Source organism: Heterocephalus glaber, unplaced genomic scaffold (genome assembly GCF_053883595.1).
Source record: "Heterocephalus glaber isolate CG9 unplaced genomic scaffold, H.glaber_assembly_v1.0 deba00001587, whole genome shotgun sequence".
In the NCBI taxonomy this organism is placed as follows: Eukaryota; Metazoa; Chordata; class Mammalia; order Rodentia; family Bathyergidae; genus Heterocephalus; species Heterocephalus glaber.
This window is the reverse complement of record NW_028258365.1, coordinates 5540062-5560299: the sequence shown is the minus strand read 5'-3', so window position 1 is coordinate 5560299 and position 20238 is coordinate 5540062. Positions and strand designations below refer to the sequence as shown.

The 20238-nt window shown below is 38.2% G+C and overlaps 1 protein-coding gene across 2 annotated transcripts in view; it reads left to right on the top strand.

The window, feature by feature from the left end:
- Ttc29 (tetratricopeptide repeat domain 29) overlaps positions 1-20238 on the top strand; it is a 208669-nt gene that overhangs the window by 25072 nt on the left and 163359 nt on the right. For both annotated transcript variants that reach the window (XM_021247711.2, XM_013067118.3), the window contains exons 4-5: positions 6571-6794; positions 11844-12029. In XM_021247711.2, the coding sequence (XP_021103370.2) occupies positions 6571-6794; positions 11844-12029 (410 nt within the window). The remainder of the gene's footprint in view (positions 1-6570; positions 6795-11843; positions 12030-20238) is intronic.

The following is a 20238-nucleotide window of genomic DNA, read 5'->3' as shown; positions in this document are numbered from 1 at the left end:
TAAATATTAACTTAATGAAATAAAAGTATTATCCTGACTTGTGATTAGATATTACATATCATTTGAGTGTATCTTTGTCAGATTAAATAAAAATTTTATGATCTTGTTTTAAAGTACGATTTTTTATTGAACTGTGTTTGAAATATTTGACTGAATGTGAAGCTTCACTGTGACATCATAATTTCAGTTCATCTGATACAGAAGTATGTTAAATATATTAATCATATATTCAAATAGGTAACAATGCCTTAGATTTTGAAGGTTCATCTTTAAGGTTATGCACTGGTTCAGGTTCACAGTGAATAAAATGGGCTGTTATGTCTCTTTATTTCATCTTTCTCGTGTGTGTAGGAGTGTGAATTTTTTATCCTTTTAAATGTTTGTCAGTGCTTTTCCTGTCGGACTCTGTGCTCCTGAGTGGGAATCATATCTATTTAATTTGTTTCTCATGGATGCTCCCGGCTGTCTGCTCCCCCTGGGAGAGTCTCAGAATGACACTGATTTCTTTTCCCAATCCAACATAAACATGGATTTGCATGGATGAAGAGAATGCTTTTAGGTTGGAGTTTACATCATAATTCAAATTACTTCAAATTCCTAAACAAGCAATGCAAATAAACAGAAGATTTGAAGAAGGGGAGAGAAAGCTACAATATTTGACATAATCAGAGGCACTGTGGGAAGCAGAAAGAATTCAGAATGTGCAGCCAGAGAGCTGTGTGTGAATCACAACTCTGAGGCTTATTTGCTTGTACGGCTTTGGGCAATTCACAACCTTACTGAAGAGAATTTTTTATCTGTAAAACTGGAAGTAGTGTTCTACACAGTTATTGAGCAAGTTAGAAATGATGTCTACACAGTGCCTGACACATTGTGGGTGCACCATAAATATAGCAGTAGCTGTTCAGAATAGTTTAAGGCAGAATTTTAAACCCAAGTTAGATCTCCATAGCTGATGACTTAAGCACCCCTCCCCAATTCCCCAACCACTCCAGACATTCAACTGCTGTGGAGTTAGATCCAATTGTTCATTTTTGCCTTTGGTCTATTTTTAGATTTTTTTTTCAGTATCTACGAATTTTTTAGAGAAATTTCAATGTGAATTCAAAATAGCAAATAGACTGTCCATTGAATGACTTTAAATGGTGGTCAAATGTGTATGAAATGCCTGGCTACCCAGTTCTATTCTTAAGTCCATTCTCCAGCTGTAACCCTTACCCAGTGGAGCCCCAGGTACCTCTAGTGACAAAATACAGACTTACAGATGGCCAGCATATCCATGGATGCTACTAGTTTTGCTTCTGCAAGTGACATTTATTTTCCTGTCAGAACTCTCCTCCAATTGCACAATATCAAGTTTCCCATAAATTTTACCAGAATTCTTATTTTTACCCAGTATAGTAACTTTGGGTCAAAGAGATTTTTGTTCTTCTGGTGCCTAAAACCAATATCTTTTAGTTGAGACTGATACTTACAAGTGATTTAAAACCGAGGGCTAAAAACTTCATGTTCAAGTGAAATACAATTAAAATAACAAATTTGAGTTCTGTTTATATTTCTTTGTGATTTTAAAAATTCCTTACCATTAATTAAGTGAACTTTGGCTATGGTTATGTTAAATACAAAAAGTTCAAATATAATGACGGAGATTCACATACCGAATTCATTTTAAGAAATGAAGATTTGTCTAGCTAAATAATTTATATGAACTATGAAGGCTTAAATAGGAACTTATTTACCAGATCACTACGATTGCTTTTGCTTGCTCTCACATATTAATAGTGAGGCTTACTTAGTGGCATATTCATATGCACGCATACTTATGAGGGAAAAAATAGAGACAATGTCAGCATAGTTACATATGCATATTTAAATATATCCCCCCCCCGCCCCTGGCACCATAGATCGAACTCAGGACCTTGCGCTTGCCAGGCAGGTGTGGCTCCACTGAGCTCCATCCCCAGCCCCTTTAAATATATTTCTGTTTGGAATATTTTCTGCAAAAAAAGACCACTTAGAAAAAATTACTCGAAATTTAAAAGTGTGTTGTTAGTTATATATCCTGGATGTTCTGAAGCTAAAAGATGTCCTGGAAACAATCTTAGACCTCCCACTTCCAAATCAATTAGTGCTCTTTGGTCACAGGCAGCAGAAATTGGTCCTGAGCAAATAAAGTAGAAATGATTTATTGAAATGATATTAGGGATCTGGTAGAATTAGGGAAAAGCTGGTTCAAATGAAAAGGACAAGATGCGGGGCCGTTGAGTGGATGTAGGTAGCAAGAAAGGCTCAACAGGCTTGGGCAGAAGCGGCTGCCTCAGAGTGCCTCCTCCATCGGGTATTGCTTGCCTCAGCTTTCATAATCCTGGGAGGAAGACCAGCTTGCCTAGTTTGAGCGCGTAGCTCCCCTCTTAGATGCAGAATCCTCGAATTCCCATCCTACCAAGGCTACATGCAACGCGGGACTGGTTATTTCCATAGTACTCTGGACTGCTGTCACCTGAGGGACTGGTACCCTATGCAGCTGAGCCAGAGGTGGCGAAAATAAAGAAAGGCCCGTAGAATCATTTTCTATGTTTCTGTTCCAATAGAGATTAGAACCGGGATGATTTCTCAACTGCTATGTCTACTGTTTATTTTTTATTGTTTAAACTCAATGTTTTATTTGTAATCTATATTGTTTAAAAATTTTGCCCTCTGGGCTTTCTGCTCTCCTAGGAAAATATGCAGGTGGCTAACGCATAAATGTGCAAAAGTGGCTTTGCTGGTTTGAGGCAAGCCTGGATTTCCAGGCCCTTCTCCCTGAGGCCTCATCTTCCCCTCTAAACTGCATCCTGGGATAGCAATTGGGATGTTCTGTCAGACTCCCCAAATTCAAGTTATCTGAACTCAAACTCATCATTTTCCTCAAGCCTGTTCCTCCTTTTGCATTCTCCTCTTCTGCCTATTACAAGTTACCTATCGTCCAGTCCAAAATCCTGGCTTTCATCCTGGCTTCTCCCTGTCCTTCACTCCCAACATTCATCTATTCACTGAGTAATGGATGGATTTATCTTCTAAATATGCTCTGGGTCCACTTACTTCTGTCCATCCCTTGTCTTTCCTCCTGCCCCCGGCCCTCACTGCCTCTCCTTTCCAGAATCCCTGGCACCTCCATCTCTTCTCTCTGCTCCCAGTTCCTTCCTTCCATCCTTTCTGTTGCATCAGATGTGAATTTCAGAGTCCTAAGCTCAAGGATGCTAAGTGGAAAGTCTTTATGTTTTGTAACTTAATTTTAATTCCTGGCCCTGAGCCTTGATCCTCCCTAGTGTAAAAATCCAATCTTGTCACTCTCAGGTAAAGTCAGTCCAATCTGGCAATTTCTCAGGTTGCTCGAGATTCTAATACCCCTTCCTTTCATCCTCTTTTCCTATATAGAAACAGCACTTTGCTGGTGGGAGCTGAGGGTGTTTCTAGACTTAGTAACTAAAAATGCATGATAGAGAATTGAATTTCACTTTCAAAAGAACAGAAATTTTTTAGCATTAAGTATGCCCCATGCAGTACTTGGGGCACTCTAATACAAAAAATAATCATTTGTTGGTTATCTGATATTCAATGTAACTGCGCATCCTTCATTTTATCTGGCTAATCTGGGGAAAAAGGGGAAAGAGGGTATATCAGAAGCTAGTTTCAGATCATAAACTAGGACCTTGTGATTGTCACTGCATTCGCCTGCCCAGTTTCCAGTCCTTTTATCTTCTTTGGTAATATAACTCCAGTTTTACTTGGGCAGCAATGTACCCAAGATCAGGCATGTATTTGTGCTTCCAGACTCCTTGCAGCAAGGGAAAGTGGCATGTGACAGATTTCTGGCCAACAGAACCAAAGTGGAAATCAACTAGTAGTTGCAGGAATGGTTTTGTTTTCTGTGAAATTAAGGAAAAGGAAACAGCCAGTGTCGCCCCATGTTCCCCTTTCTTCTTCCCTTGAAGGAGGGCATGATGTTTGGAGCTGTGGCAGGCTTATAGTGACAGCAGGGGACAAGCAAGAGACACAGGTCATGATAATCACAGAGACATCAGTCTTGAGGTTGTTCAATCACTGATACAGGCCCTGAGCTGCCTAACTTTAGCTTAAAAAATTGAAGCCTTTATTTGTCACACTGTGAAACAAGTAGTTCTCTCTGATACAGCTGAATGCAGTCCTATCCTGTAGGGTCCTAAACAGTGACCATCTCTGGTGCATTTGACCCAACCTTGTTCTTGCCTCTGTCTGGAAATATGCTGGCTAAAACCCTCCCAGAGCTGCTCAGCGTGCCTCATTTCAATTATATCTGTGTCTTCCTTCATTCCCAGGGGGCAGCCTCTAACCAACCTCTCAGCACATCCTCTCCCTGTGGCCAGATAATACAGTGGAAGCACATGGGCCCTCTCTTTCCAGAATTTTTATGTCACATGTGCAGCCTGCTGGAATATTGTGTCATTCTCTTCAGGGACTGTGGAAATTATAGGGCTGCTTCTTGTCCTCTTCTCCCTAGAAGCCTTTGATTGTTTGCTGCCTTTCCATGCCTTATGTAGGAGGAGGTAGCCAGGGGGATGTTGCTTATCTTCCTGCCTTCAAGGAGTCCGGATGGGAAGCAGGTTACAAACATCTTCCACTTTTAGAGCCCACTGGATTTCACATGATGTTGGCTTGCTCTATTCTGTGAGCCCTCTGGTATTTGCCTGGAGTGAAGGGAAGAAAGGACATGGCCCTTTGCAGCACTTTGCCACCTGCTTCTCCACCCTTTGCTCCTCTACCTCATTGAGAGGATCAAACAACTGTTATTCCTCTTCTCTTCCCCACTTTGAATACTTCCTGGTCTTGTGCCCAACAGTGGATTTTGACTTCTGGCTTACAAATGTACTTGTTTTATTCTCTTTATGGGCTGGTCCTATAATAACTTGTCTGTCAGTTGGGGGAAGGCTGCAGTTTGGAGCGGCACTCCTTCCAGGGGTTTTTTCCACAATGCAGCCACATCCCATCAGACTCCCCAGTGGCACCCATCGCTCCTTGCTTGGAGCCTAGACTTCTCACCATTGCTTTACCTAGAGGTCTCTTCAATGGTCTGGACCCTGCTATAAAAGAAAAAATAAAACAAAACAAAAAACCAATTTCCTACTTCATCACTCTCCTCCTGATCACTCTTTGCCCTGTACCTAAGTGAATCCATGGAATAAGAAATTCTGGGCAGATGGAACCAAGACAGTTTTGTTTTGCTTTGTCTTGTTTTATTTTTGACACTATAGATAAATCTAATGCATAGCCAAGAGCTGAAAACTAGTAGCATAAGGTCTCACATTTCCTAGAGTATTTTTGCACAAACAATTTCATTTGGTTCCTAGAAGAATCCTGTGGTGTAGGGAGGGCATATGCTAATGTATATAGATTTTACAAATAAGTCAAATCTAGGAAAGTTAGGTCAAACTGGGCTCAACCTTGAGTATTTAATTTTGATCTCTTCTCCCTCCACACTGAAGTTTTTATTCTAGTACTATGACATCATATCAGTTATTCTAAATGTCGAATTGTCTCCTCTTCTAAAAATGTAAAATAATTAATACAAACCATATCTTGATTATCCATTTGATTATCCTTTGATGAAATAATAGCCAACCTACATCTATTATCTCCTAGTTGTCTTTACTTCTCGTATACAAATTTCCAGACATTATTTATCATTTGTCTGTTTTAATTGTGGGTTGTTTTCTCCCACTACAAGGCAGACTTCACAAAGCACTGAATCTATTTAGACTGGAACAGTGGATAACAATTGAAATACAATAGCAATTTTGTGAATGGATAAATGGAATACTCATATGCCACTTCACTGATCTTCTTGCACATTGTTTTTTATTGAAATTAGATGTAAGCAGATTTTGGGGGTTTTGGTCTTTGTTTTTGTTTGTTGAGATCAGATCTTATGAAGTTGCCTAGGCTGTTCTCAAACTCCTGGACTCAAGTGACCCACCTTCCTCAGCCTTCCACATGCCGAAATTAAGCAGTGAATTATTAGTCTAACAAACCATTATCTTAATTCTAACTGAAAATAATTATATTTAGTAATAGATTTCAATAAATATTTTCTTCATGATTGAATGAATGATGAACTCCCAGAACATATAATGAAATGATCTACTAGAGAAAACATAATGCTTTGATATTAAATAGCAAGTTTGACCTTGCTTACCTTCTTGAGAGTTTTGACCGGTTGGTTGGTTGGCTTTTGGTGGGAGGCTGGTGTATCAAGTATTCTTGAACATTATCTGTCCAACTACCTTATTTGTCCTTATCAAAGCTAGCTCAGCTCTGGAACTGATAGATTAATTCCTTTAAACTTACTATATGTAGATAGCTCTTGGCATTTTTCATTAAACTGACGTTGTTCAATTAAGTGTTTGAAGCAAAGATCTTTTGATAGTTTTTAGTGCTTTCACCGAAAGGGAAAAAAAGAAATGCAGTTCACCCTGTAATTATTGGAGAATGAACACAGCTCAGGGATTGAAAGGACGAGAATGAAGCTTTTCGTGTCCTGGTTCTTCTCCCCAGTCACAGGAACTCGTACAAGAAGAACATCTGCGTGCACATGCTGCGAGATGGCTACCACAAGTCCTTCGCGGAAGTCTTCACTCTGATGGAGCAATGGGACTCGCTGAGGGAGGCAGCGAGGGTGAGGTCGGTCCTTTGGTTGCAGAAGCCTCTGGAGCAGCAGCCGGACAAACTGAATTTCCTCTACCACTACCTGACCAGAGCCGAGGCCGCCGAGCAGAAAGGTAAGTGGAGGCAGGGAAGGCAACAGGGTAGGCCGAATGTAGTACCCAGGGAACATTCCTAGTTGTTTCAGGTGTGGATTTGAAACAGTAAGACGACTTAGCAGAGTACCTGGTCAGTTAAGCGAATTTATGGAAGAAAGGAGAGGGAAATCTGAGGCACATGGCTGCCTCTGGTTTGTCATCTTAAGCCTGGGAAGACAACGTCTCCAGGACTTCCTGACGGTTTAAATCTTTCCCATCACTAATTACAAACCTGTACATCAATTTCCTGTGTGTTACCTGAACACTGACTTGCACGGAGGACATATTTTGAAGGTTACTGGCACTTGCAAAGTACACTGATTTCCTATCTTTTATATAATGAGCTTTGAAAATGCTATGAAATCCTACTGATAGGAATCTCAGAATTTATGTGAGCGAATAATAAAAACACATTGAAATGCCTGCAATTCACAGTTGTGATTAAAATTGTTAATCTTATATTTTCCATGAAGTCGTTTCTAATAAGTCTCTTTTTTGCACAATCTAATATTTTCCAGGAAGTCAATATATATTTTAAGTATCAAAATATTTTAACCTTTACTATAATTATATGGATATTGTTGTCACAAGTATTTCTTCATTATGTGTTAGGAACTGACCATTTTAATTTGTATCTCTCTATGAGGTACATTATCGTAATTTGATACATGTATACAATGCGTAATAATCAAGCCAGGGTAGTAAGCATTTTCATCTCTTCAACCATCAATCACTTTTATGTGTTAGGAGTTTCATATTCTTCTTTTCGAGTCATTTTGAGATACAGCAGAGGCTGTTTTGCTGGGTTACTCTATTGTGCTAAAGAGGAAGGGGGAATAATTCCTTAGCACTGCGTTTTGGTGCCTCTTTCTGGATTTCTTTCTCTTCCTCCTCCCCCTGTATTTCTTCATTTCTAGTGACCACTAAGGAATTGGCTATTTACACTGAAAAGGGAAAAAAGGAAATTCTAGAATTTGGTGTGTCAATTTGGTGTTCTCAATTATTCTTTTCCTCAATGTTCTGAGTGAAAATACCACAGGACTCAAAAACAAAACAAAAAGCCCAAGTCTTGCCAACATGTAGCTTTCATTTCACGGCTTTGTAGGGTATGAATATGAGGGACATTTTCATTATTCTGGTTACCATGGAGAAAACTGAGGAGGACATGGACACAGCAGCGAGGGACAGCAGAAGTCTTTTAGCTTCTCTGGTGGAGCCAATGCATGTTTCCCATCAGGCTGTGACCTGACTTAAAAACACAAAGCATACAAAAACGTGAGCAGTAACACTAGCAAAGGCAGAGTGAATGGGGGTAGGATAGCAAGTGATTATTTATATTATGAAAAACATTTAACTGCATGATGACTTAAAAAATAGGCCTTTGGTGAACTTTAAAATGTGATTTATATAATTTCTCAAGAAGTTAACTCTTGTAAAATAAAATATGCTATTCTGTTAAAAAAAAAAAAAAAAAAAAAAAAAAAACCTGTAGGGCCGGGGATTTAGCTCAGTGGTTCCGGCGCTTGCCTTGAAAAAAAAACTGTAATCCAGTGTTAACCTCAAATTCTGAAGTGATATCTACACTGGGAGCAGAATTAATCAAAACAAAATTTGTCCATCAATCATTTTTTAAAGTTGAATTTCACCATATTCACTGTTTAAAATAGAGGTTTTCATTTCAGTTCCAAAAGTATGAGCCAAATATCTGACTTGTCATAAGTTATCATCAATGAATCAACTTGTCATAAGAGTATTTTGTCATTAAAAAGACCAATAATGCTAAATAGCCTGTTTTAAAGTAGAACACATTTTAATTTCCAGTCTTCTATTAAAGAAAAATAACTATGCATATAAATAAAAATACTTTTCCAATTTAAAAAGCTAATAAAGTCCTAGCTTAAGAATAGAAAAAGTTGTTATGCAAGTGGTAAAAGTAATGAAAAAATTTTCCTCACTGAATGGTTTATCATTTATTTGCAGTAACTAAAGTTGCATTTGTTATATAGGACAAAATTACCTCTTGCTCAGAATAATTCTTCTATAAAGTTATCTCCTACAAAATTCACTGGCTTTTGCCTGGCTCAAATATAGAAAATAAGATTTATTACAAAAAATATTAATGGAAATTCTTCAGTTGATCAACCCACAGTCTTTCATATGGTTATTTTTTAAAAACCTGTATAATTTTTTCATAGTCAACACATGAATTTTGAGGAAAATCACAACTAGAAAAAGGCATGTCCCAGAAAATAGGATATTTACATTTGTTTTTATTAACAAATTAATCTTAAATCTTAAAACATATATGTTTTTGTGTTTTAATATATGTGTACATGTGCATTTATGTATATATAATCTAAAATACAAAACTCTGTTCATGGTGTCTCCAGGTTCCTTCCCACATGATCATGGGTCTGAGACAATTATCCTGAAAAAACGTATCTCCAAATGTCCTCATGGCTCCTCATTGACAAGACCATCACTCTAGGGCCCCAGAGAAGTTCATTTAATCAAAGCTGTGGCACTAACAATGGTCACCTGGGGTCAGTTCTCTCTCTTGAGACTTAAGAGCAGGAACCTAGAATTGTGCGAATTACTTTAGAAAACATCTCTTGCTCATTGTAGCAAAACTGTGCTTCAAGTAAGCCAGTCATTGCTCTTTGGATTATTTTCCATTTGTTGCACCATCCCTTAGACTCTGATACACTGTATTTCTTTTGTTCCCCATCCTTGTGAATCATCTCTTTACTCTCTATAACGTTATGATTAGGGTCTTGAGCCCCCTGGGGCTGGGAAAGAGATGGCAGTAATGGTAATGGGTAACCAAATGAATAGATAATTCAAACATTATTTACACTCAACTTTTAAAATTATAGTTAAAGATTGAATAGCAATTTTTTCTCATAACATATTTATGATACCGAAGTATTTCTACTTAAAGTTCCAGAGGATATTATAGGTTTAATGCAAAGAAAAACAAAAATAAAACAAAAAAACCTGTTTGTTAAGGCAAGTTGGGGAAACATTAGGTGAACTAACATGAAGTTATGTGTGTTTTTTTACTGCAAGACTTACAAGAGCCTTCGACATGCTAATGTGTATTGTGTGCTTCACTCAAACAGGAAAATAGCAAGAACTTTTCCCAATTTTTTTCATCATGGAATTTCCTTATCAGGGAGCATAATACCTAAATAAAAAACCAACCATAGAACTGATTTTCCTCTTCTTAATATACCTGCTGACAATTCAAAGGAGGGGTCCACATACAAGGAGAAACACCTACTTAAAATGTAAAGGGTACAGATCACAGCTACAAAAAATAACTTAGCCATTAGACTTAACTATGAAATCTTGAGAGATCATATCTAGTAAAATTCAGTATTCAAAAAAACTTTATAAAATGTTGGGAATGTTTTTATATTTAGTTAATGAAAAATAGAGAAAGTATTGTGGGAATATATATATAGTTAAAATTTATATCTACCTTTTATTAAAATAGAGGATGCAATATGTTTTACTTATTGCCATATTAAAATGATAACTAACCAGTAAATATGACCAAGAATATAAAATATTAAAAATCAGACCTTAGTGGTCTGAATATATTTGATTGAATCTATGTATATTCAAGAAGTAATCCCAGCATTCTGAGAAGCTAAGGCAGAAGGGTTGCAGACTTGAACCCCAGTCTGGGTAACTTAGCAATTTAACAAGATGCTATCTCAAAAGAAAAAAATTTTAAAGGGTACGGGCATGTAGCTCAGTGCAAAGGCCCTGAGTTCAACCTCGGGGCGGGGGGGCGGGGGGCGAGGAAGGAAAGGAGGAAAGGGAGAGAGAAACATACAAAAGAAGTATATGTAAGGAATGGCATGGGTTTTACACATTTCCTTTGAAACACTTCAGTGACTTATTTACAGTTCTTGACAGCTACCTTTTGTTGTGTTCAGCTCCCTCCACTTTTTCTGAAACTTTGAATTAAATCACATAGGTGTACTCATGGGCAATATTCTTCATCACTGTGGCCCTTCAGGAATATGCTTGCTGACTTTTCTGGTAGGAGAGAGCAATGGGCATCAGTGAAGTCCAGTATGTGATGGTTGCTATGAGAAAACATCCTGAAACGGTCATATTTACAAATGTGCTTTCAGAATAAATGTCTAAATGATAATAAAGTTTCTTAATTTGCTCATATTCACCATTTAAAAGAGGTTTATAAAACTAAGGCAGAAATTTTTTAACACATTAAACATTTCTGTTCAAGTTTACTCCTGCAGTGGGGTTTGTAAGATTGATTCACATCACAACACTCTTATACGGCCATCCTGATTATCATTTATTAGACATATGATTTCCCCCCTCAGAATGAAGAGGTATTTCCCCATCTTTTCTGCTTTCTTCATTTACATTATTTTCCCCATGGTTAAGAAATATTGTTTTCTCTGCAATTTCTAAATATTCTTCAACCCTCCAGTGACAAAAAGTATTCAATGATACTAATTTTCCTTTCTTCTGAAATAATTAAATGCATTGCTAACAGATATTATTCTTGTCTATATTTTATAGTCCTCTGCTTCAACCAAATACTATATCTAAAATGTTCTAAGTTTTCAGAAAGGCTTTTGTTGCTTTACTATGTGGACATTATTTAATTAATGTAATTATTTTAATAGCTAAAATAGCTTAATTTCTGCATTTAGATTTGATTTGTGAAACATTCGATCACTTAGAGGGGTGTACTTGGACTTGAACTCAAGACCTTTGTACTGAGCTACATTCTCAGGGCTTTTTTCATTTTGAGACAGAATCTCACTAAGTTCCTAAATTGCTCGGGTTGGACTCCAATTTGCGATCCTCCTCCCTTAGCCTCCCAGAGCTCTGGGATTACAGGCATGGTCCACCACACCTGGCTTTAACTATATTTAAAAAAAAAGAGTAGGGAACAAATGTCACAATATTAGTTTACTATTCCAAAGGAAGCGCCCTGAGACATTTTTCTAATGCAGTTTATGATGTTTTTTCTCTTTGGAGGATACCTTGAAGATGTATATAATAACTTGTATGTTCTGGCCTGTTACTTCAATAATCCTGAAGACAAGTGGGTAAGGAACCACTTCTATGAACGATGCTTTCATGTTGCGCGACTGATCAAATTTGACGGTGGGAAGAGAGAAGCAGAGGCGCAAGCGCACCTGGGCCTTCTCTACGAGGAAGACGGTATGTAGCCCCGGCTGGGCTGCCTTGGGTGGGTTTTGCCTGACCTGAGACCACAGGACCAGAAAGCACTGGGAGTAGAGGAAAAGGCCTGAGTAAAAGAATGCAAATGATCGAGATCAAAAGGCAAATCCGTGACTGATGGTCTGGGCCTCAGTGTTCCTTGCAGAATTTCTGGCAGGGGTCGTGCCTGAGCACCCAGCCGAGTTCCCGAAGCCTCTGCAGGAGAGAAAGCGCCCTCCCCACCCACTGTGCTCAGCCTCGGGCCACAGGCAGCACCCAAGCAACTGGTTTTCTTTCATAACAGCCCTCTGTTCATTTTAACTTGATTTCCCATCTGCAAAAATGTCTGGGGAAAAATGAAAGGTACACTGTGATTTTCCTAGTGCCCCATTCCTGTACGTAAAATCCAAAAACCATCCATATACCTCAGCGAGTTATTTTACAATAATTTCTGAAGCAAATGCTCCTTTGAATATAGATTCACATTTAATTGTGTTATCTTAAGACAAACCAAAGTCAAAAGCCAAGGAAAAATGGTAAAAACAGATTTTGTGTGGCAGTTAACCAAGGATTCCAAATAGGAATTTAAGAATTAAAATTATTACCTGAAAGTGTAAATAAGGACTAAAAGATATAATAGATAATGTGAAATAGGAAGAAAAGGGGCAAAGGGGACAGGGAAGTGGGAGGAGTAGGGGAAAGGATAGAAAGGAATGGAATTAATATGAGAAAATGAAAAAATGGAAACAAAGTCTTTGTAAATAGGGAGGGATGGAGGGGTTGAAGGGAGGGCAGGGGAAGGGGGAAAAATAAGAACCAAGGGAGATTATGTAAAGGTGCCAATTCCCAATGATGAATGCCATTATACTAAAATGTACTGATAAAATTAATAAAAAAGAATTTAAATTATTTATGGGAGGATAATGTGTAGGTGATGTACAAACAATGTACATTCTTGGGGAAGAGGTCAGTATTTTATCGTGAATATGCTCTTTCACCTCTCAGAAAAACTATGTGGTTTTTCATAAAAATTGGCAAAGCAATTAAATCAAAATATTTACTATTTTGAGGCTAGGACTACATAGAACTTTGAAAAATTTTTATAAATTTATTATTTAAGGTTTTTTGCTCCAGGAAGTTGTAGGTCATGAGATTGTGACCCAAACCATGGCCAGCATTAGAAGGTGGTCCGAGGCCACCTAGGGTGACAGGTACATGGACTGCCAGGAAAATCCAGAGTAGAAAGGAAGGCCTTGCAGATTGGATTCAAGGAAGCCAGGATGGAGTTGGGAGGTAGCGGAGGGGCCTGGGAAGATGGGTGACATTTAGGCAGATGAAGAATAGGATGTGTTCTTTGAAATGACATCCACTGACATGTAGTTAGAGAAAGTGATAGGAGAAACAACCTTCTTAAAGTAGGAAGTGTATTTCTGAGCACTGATGGGAAGTCACAGTGGAAAAGTAGGCTAGGAACCTGCCAGCACCGAGTTTAGACTTTGCTTCTATGCCTTCAGAGTAAGAAAAGCAGTGTGCTGTAACATTAAGTCTGTCTGTGATCCAAACTGTGGGAAGAGGGAAAAGAGGAAAGGGAGCTGCCAAAGGAACTGCTACACTAATATAACTCAGAAGAAATAATTGAAAAATGTTTAACAGAACATATGTACCAGACATTGTGGTACATGCCTGTATCCCAATTTTAAAAAATGACTGGAGATGTAGCTCAGTGTTTCTTAATTTAATCCCCAGTGCCACACACAAAAAATTTTTTTAAACCTCCAGAAACCAAAATGTTTCTCTGCAATATGATTTATAATATCTCAAAATAGGAGCAGTCAAATATATTAAGCAACTTACATATAATAGATAAAGCCATGAGATTACAAATTAGAACAGAATTCACTCATTCAACACATACTAATTGAGAACCTAGTGCCAGGGGATAAAACAGTGAGCAAGACAGAGCCCTGCTCTTGTGGAACTTAGCCACTTCTAAATGCAGGTTAGTAGAATTCTCTATATTCACCTTGTTGAACAAACAGTGAACAGTGAATCCCCAAAACATTTTCATCTGGTAAAACTGAAGTACTTCATCCATTTAGCAACTCTGTATCTTCCACTCCTGATTTTTTTTTTAAATCACTGAACGCATTTCCTTTAGAGGATTTACAAATTGCTTACTTAACTGATTCATTCATCTATTCATTGACTTATTCAGCAAATATTGGAGGGTCTCCTGTCCTATTGTTAGTAACCATGGTGCCAAGGTTGCCCATATCATTTTAGTGGCAGACCCAGCAGCTGAGGGCAAGGATGAGTTTGGGAAGTGTGACCAGGGTGGTGTGCTGTGATCTAACACTCACAAGGTCTCTAGCTTGTTGGCACTTAGATGCCTAACCTTCCAGCAGCATAAAATGCAACCATATTCCACAATAAATAGAATCCTTGGCTTTGAAATATTTTTTTTAAAAAAAATTTTCTATGCCTTTACACAGTGCGCGGGTCCTAGAACCATATCTTTATCGCCTGTACATAAATTAAGGGGATTCCATGTTAATAAAAATAGTGCTTGATTTGTCTAGTGATGGTGAAAATTACCTGCAGCTTATGCAGTCTGGGGTAGAATTTTCCCGAGGAGAGTAAAGCAGAAGTGTCAAGACTGTGGCTGGAGTGAGGGGACTCACCTGCTGTAGGGTTCCTGCTGAGGAGATGATGCTGTAGCTTCCGCACTGCTGATCTGATTGGTCCAGACAAGCGAATGGAAGCCCCACAGCAACAGCTAGGTGGCAGCTGTGCCCAGGGGCAGGTGGCAGCATCCTGATCCCACGGGTGCCCCCATTCAGGCTAAAAGGGGACATTAGCTGGCAGATGGTAGTGGGCAGGTTGTCAGGGCCTGACCAAGCAGGCTGCAGTCCAGGGCAGAGCTCCAGCTCCCTCAGGAAACTGTAGAGCAAATGAGGAACATGAGCAGAAGCCATGGTCACAAAGATTGGGCACACGGTTGCAGTCAGGGGTAATGTTCAACCCACCGGCACAGATGTGACCAAGCCTCACCCAGAGCCTCCTGGCCAGAGTGGAGCACAGCAGACACATGGAGCCCATGTGCCTGCTAACAATGGGCCTGCAACCTTCAGCTCACCCTTGGCCCCCTTGGCTCTAGGGCTGACAGTCTCTCAGGTCAAATATCTTTGATCCTCCATCGGGGTGATAGATGTGGAGTAGTCACGGACTGACCAACACTTGTAGCAAATCACTTGCTTATCTTCTTTGAGAAATGAGTCATTAGTAAGGATCTTTTCATGCAAACAGGACACGTGGGCACGCAGCATTCACACCATGCCTGGGGAGCCCTGGAGAAAGCTCTCAGACACCAGATCAACAGGAGATGTGCTCATTCATTCATTCATTCCAGATCAGCACACAGAGGTCTGTCTAGCAGGGCCAGACTTCAGACCCTGGGTGAGAAAAGATTTTCTAAGAGATATATCTTATTTTTTTTTACTTAAATTCTTTTATTGGTACATTTTAGGTATACAATCATTTACATTTATCACTGGGTGCTTGTACCTGTACATGGTGTATCTTGGTTCTTGTTTTTTCCCATTACCTGTGTGCCCTTCACCCCCTCCAATCTTCCCTATTTACTTACTTCGTTTCCATTTTTTTTTCTTTTCTCATAATTTTTCCTTTCCATTCTTTCCTTTCCCCTTCCCCTCCCACCACCCCTAACCCTTTGGACCTTTTCCTATTTCAAATTATCAATTATTAGTTATTAATCTTTTTAGTCCTTATTTACACTCTCAGTTTCTCACACCAGAGAAACTATTCGGTATTTACACGTGTGCCTTATTTATTTCGCTTAAGAGTATGGCCTCAATATGCATCCATTTAGCTATAAATGACTCTAGTTTCTCATTCTTGATGGCTGAGTAGTACTCCATTGTATAAAAAAAAATGCATCTTTTTTATCCAGTTTCCAGTTGATGGGCACTTGGGCTGCTTCCAAGTTTTAGCTATTACAAACTGTGCCACAATAAACATGGGTGCACATATATCTCTGTGGTATGATTCTTTTAATTCTTTTGGGGAAGATACACAGCAGGGGAGTAGCTGGGTCAAATGGTACCTCCAGCCCGAGGTCTTTGAGATATCTCCATGCTGATTTCCACAGTGGTTACACCAGTCTGCACTCCCACCAACAATGGAGAAGGGTTCCTTTCTTTCCACACTCTCGCCAGCATTTGTTACTGGTTGATTTCTTGATAGCAGCCACTCTTTCTGGGGTGAGGTGGAATCGCAGTGTTGTTTTCATTGGCATCTCTCAAATGACCAGTGATGCTGAACAGCTTTTCATATGTTTATTTCCTGCTTTTACTTCTTCATCTGAGTAATGTCTGTTCATTTCAGATGCCCATTTTTGAATTGGGTCTTTATATTTGGGGGGTCTGTTTTTTTCAGTTCTTTGTATATTCTAGATAGTATCCCTTTGTCCGAGTTACAACGGCTAAAAAATTTTTCCCACATTGTAGGCTGTCTGTTAGCTCTGTTGGTGGTTTCTCTTGCAGTGCAGAAGCTTTTTAATAAGATGAAATCCCAGTTGTTGATTCTTTCTGCTAGTTCCTGTGCTATTGAGGTTTTGTTCATAAAGTCTTTTCCTATGCCAATATCTTCAAGAGTTCTACCTAACCTATCTTCCAGCAAGTTCAGTGTTTCTGTCTTAATATTTAGATCTTTAATCCACTTAGATCTTAGTTTAGTGCATGGTGATAGATATGGGTCTAGTTTTAATCTCTGGCAGGTTGAAATCCAGTTTTTCCAACATCATTTATTGAACAGGCTATCTTTCCTCCAATGTTGGTGGTTGGCTCCTTTGTCAAAGATGAGTGGCTGAGTATGTCTGAAGTTGTTTCTGCATCTTCTAATCTATTCCACTTCTTATCTATTCCTTGGGTCTGTTTCTTTGCCAGTACCATGCTGTTTTTATCACAGTAGCTTTGTAGTATAGTTTCAAGTTGGGTATTGTGATACCACCAGCCATGTCTCTGTTGCCCAGAATTGCTTTTGCTATTCTAAGTCTCTTATGGTTCCAAATGACTTTTTGGACTGTTTTCTCTAGTTCTATGCAGTATATTGTTGGGATTTCAATTGGCATTGCATTAAATCTATATAGCAGTTTGGAAGTATGGCCATTTTCACTGTATTGATTCTTCCTACCCAGGAACAAGGGATGTCTTTCCATTTTCTTGTATCCTCCTTGATCTCCTTTTTCAGGGTGCTGTAGTTTTCAGTGCAGGGGTCTTTTGCTTCCTTTGTTACATTGATTCCTAGATATTTCATTTTTTTGGATGCTATTGTAAAAGGAATTGTCTCCCTAATTTCTCTTTCAATGAGTCTGCTATTTGTGTTTAAGAAGGCTACTGTTTTTTGAGTGTTGACCTTATATCCAGCTACTCTACTGAATCTGTCAATTGAGTCCAGAAATCTTTTGGTAGAGTTTTTTTGGGTCTTCTTTGTAAAGTATTATATCATCAGCAAATAATGACAGTTTAACTTCTTCCTTTTCCATCTTTATTCCTTTTATTTCTTTCTCTTTTCTAATTGCTGTGGCTAATGTTTCCAGAACTATATTGAACAGGAGTGGTGATAGTAGGCATCCTTGTCTTGTTCCTGGTTTTAGCATGAAAATTTTCAGTTTTTGACTATTTAGTATGATGTTGGCTGTTGGTTTTTCATAGATAGCCTTAATCAGGTTGAGATAAAGACCTTCTATTCCAATTTTCTGTAGGGTTTTTATCATGAATGGGTGTTAGATTTTGTCGAATGCCTTTTCTGCATCTATTGAGATGATCATATGGGTTTTGTCCTTGACTCTGTTAATATAGTGTATTACATTTATTGATTTACGAATGTTGAACCATCCTTCCATCCCTGGGATAAATCCGACTTGGTCAGGGTGTGTGATCTTCTTGATGACCTTCTGTATTCTGTTTGCCACTATCTTGTTGAGGATTTTTGCATCTATGTTCATTAGGGAGATTGGCCTGTAGTTCTCTTTTTGGGTTGGGTCTTTCCCTGGTTTTGGAATCAAAGTAACACTTGCTTCCAGGAAAAAATTTGGAAACCTTGCTTCCCTTTCAATTTCCTTGATGAGTTTAAAGAGTAATGGCAAGGCCAGGGATTTAGCTCAGTGGTTTTGCCGCCTGCTGTGCAAGCACAAGGACCCGAGTTCGATCCCTGGTACCAAAAAACAAAACAAAACAAAAAAAGAGTAATGGCTATAGTTCCTCTTTAAACGTCTTGTAGAATTCAGCAGTGAAGCCATCAGGACCTAGGCTTTTCTTTGTTGGTAAATTTTTTATACATTTTCAATTTCACACATTGTTATTGGGGTGTTTAGAAGTTCTATATCTTCTTCATTTGACTTTGGCAATTCGTATGTATCTAGGAATCTGTCCATTTGTTCTGTGTTTTCCATTTTATTAGAGTACAGGTTCTCAAAGTAGGTATTGATGATCCTCTGGATTTCTGCTGGTTCTGTTGTGACTTCCCCTTTTTTGTTCTTAATTGCATGGATTTGAGTCTTTCATTTTTTTGATAAGGTTGGCTAAAGGTTTATCGATTTTATTTATTCTTTCAAAAATCCAACTCTTTGATTCATTAATTTTTTTGTATCATTCTCTTAGTCTCCATTGCATTGATTTCTGCTCTGATCTTTATAATTTCCTCTCTTGTGTGGGCTTTGGGTTTGTTATGCTCTTCTTTTTCTAGGAGCTTGAGGATCTGCATTAGGTTATTTAACTGAATTCTCTCTGTTGTCCTAATATGGGCATTCAGTACTATGAATTTCCCATGTAGAACTGCTTTCATTGTGTCCCATAGATTCCTAAATGTTGTGCTGGTATCATCATTTACTTGTAGAAACTGTCTAATTTCTTCTTTAATTTCCCCTGTGACCCATTGGTTGTTCAGGAGGGTGTTATTCAATTTCCAGGTGTTTGTGGGAGTTTTGCAGTTTCTTATGTTATTGATCTCCAATTTTATTGTATTGTGGTCTGATAATATACAGGGGGTAATTTCAGTTCCTTTACATTGATTTAGACATGTTCTGTGAGCTAGCATGTGGTCTATTTTGGAGAAAATAAGATACAGCTCAGTGGTAGAGCACTCCTGGGTTTAATCCTAGTACCACATACACCTACACAAATCAAAATCCTCATAATGAAAAATTGAATCAGGAATGTTGAGAATGTTGAGGACAACCTTGGATAATTGCCCCAAACTACAAAGAAATGACTAGGAAATGAAAACAATGAAAAAAACAATAAATATAGAAGTTCTTGAGAAAGAATACATGATAAGTAAAGCAATAATCAAAGCTGCTTTAAGAAAGCTTTCTTGACCCTAAAAAGAAAAAAATCTGAATATGCAAATTAAAATAGGTATTCATGCTTTTGTGAAAATTGATAGAGATTCATAGGTAGATAAATCCTGGAAAATTTTGGGGGGTACCCAAAGACAGACTTCTATCTGGTCCCAAAAGAAACTACAGATGGTCTGACACAAAAATTACAAAAACCCAATTTTATCTTTTCAACAATAAATACCATAAAGCAAACAGAACAAAGTATATGGAATTTAGGGGGGAGGAGAAAGGGACTGGATGTAAAGTTGAGAGGTGAGAGCATGCTACAGACATATGTTCTCTTTCTACACAAAGCAACAGAAAGACATGCTTAGACATTCACAATTCAGAAAGCACTATGAATATACTTTGCACTAGAACTCAGTGAGCAATAAGTCAAAATTAACAATTCCAGAATAGGAAAATCCTGAAATAAAGAAGCTGACAGTAAACCCTTGAACTAATTAAATGTGAGATTTAATTTACAAAAAAATTTCATGTCGATAACTTTGGAGATGGTACACCATATAGAAATAGATGATGTAACATATAAAAATTAAGTTTGATTTCAATTCTCTTTATGATTTTCATATTTATTAAATATTTGACAGTTATGTTGCCTAATTCTATATCTTATTTTAAATTAAATTTTATGACAAACATTTAATTTTCTCATAGCAAGTAGAAAATATGAGCAAATATTCATTCAGTCTTAGATGAGAAAAACCTTTAACACAGAGAACAGCTGAACAAGACACAAAGGAAGATGATGGGGTTTACTGATGGATAATTATATCCTCTTCAGATATA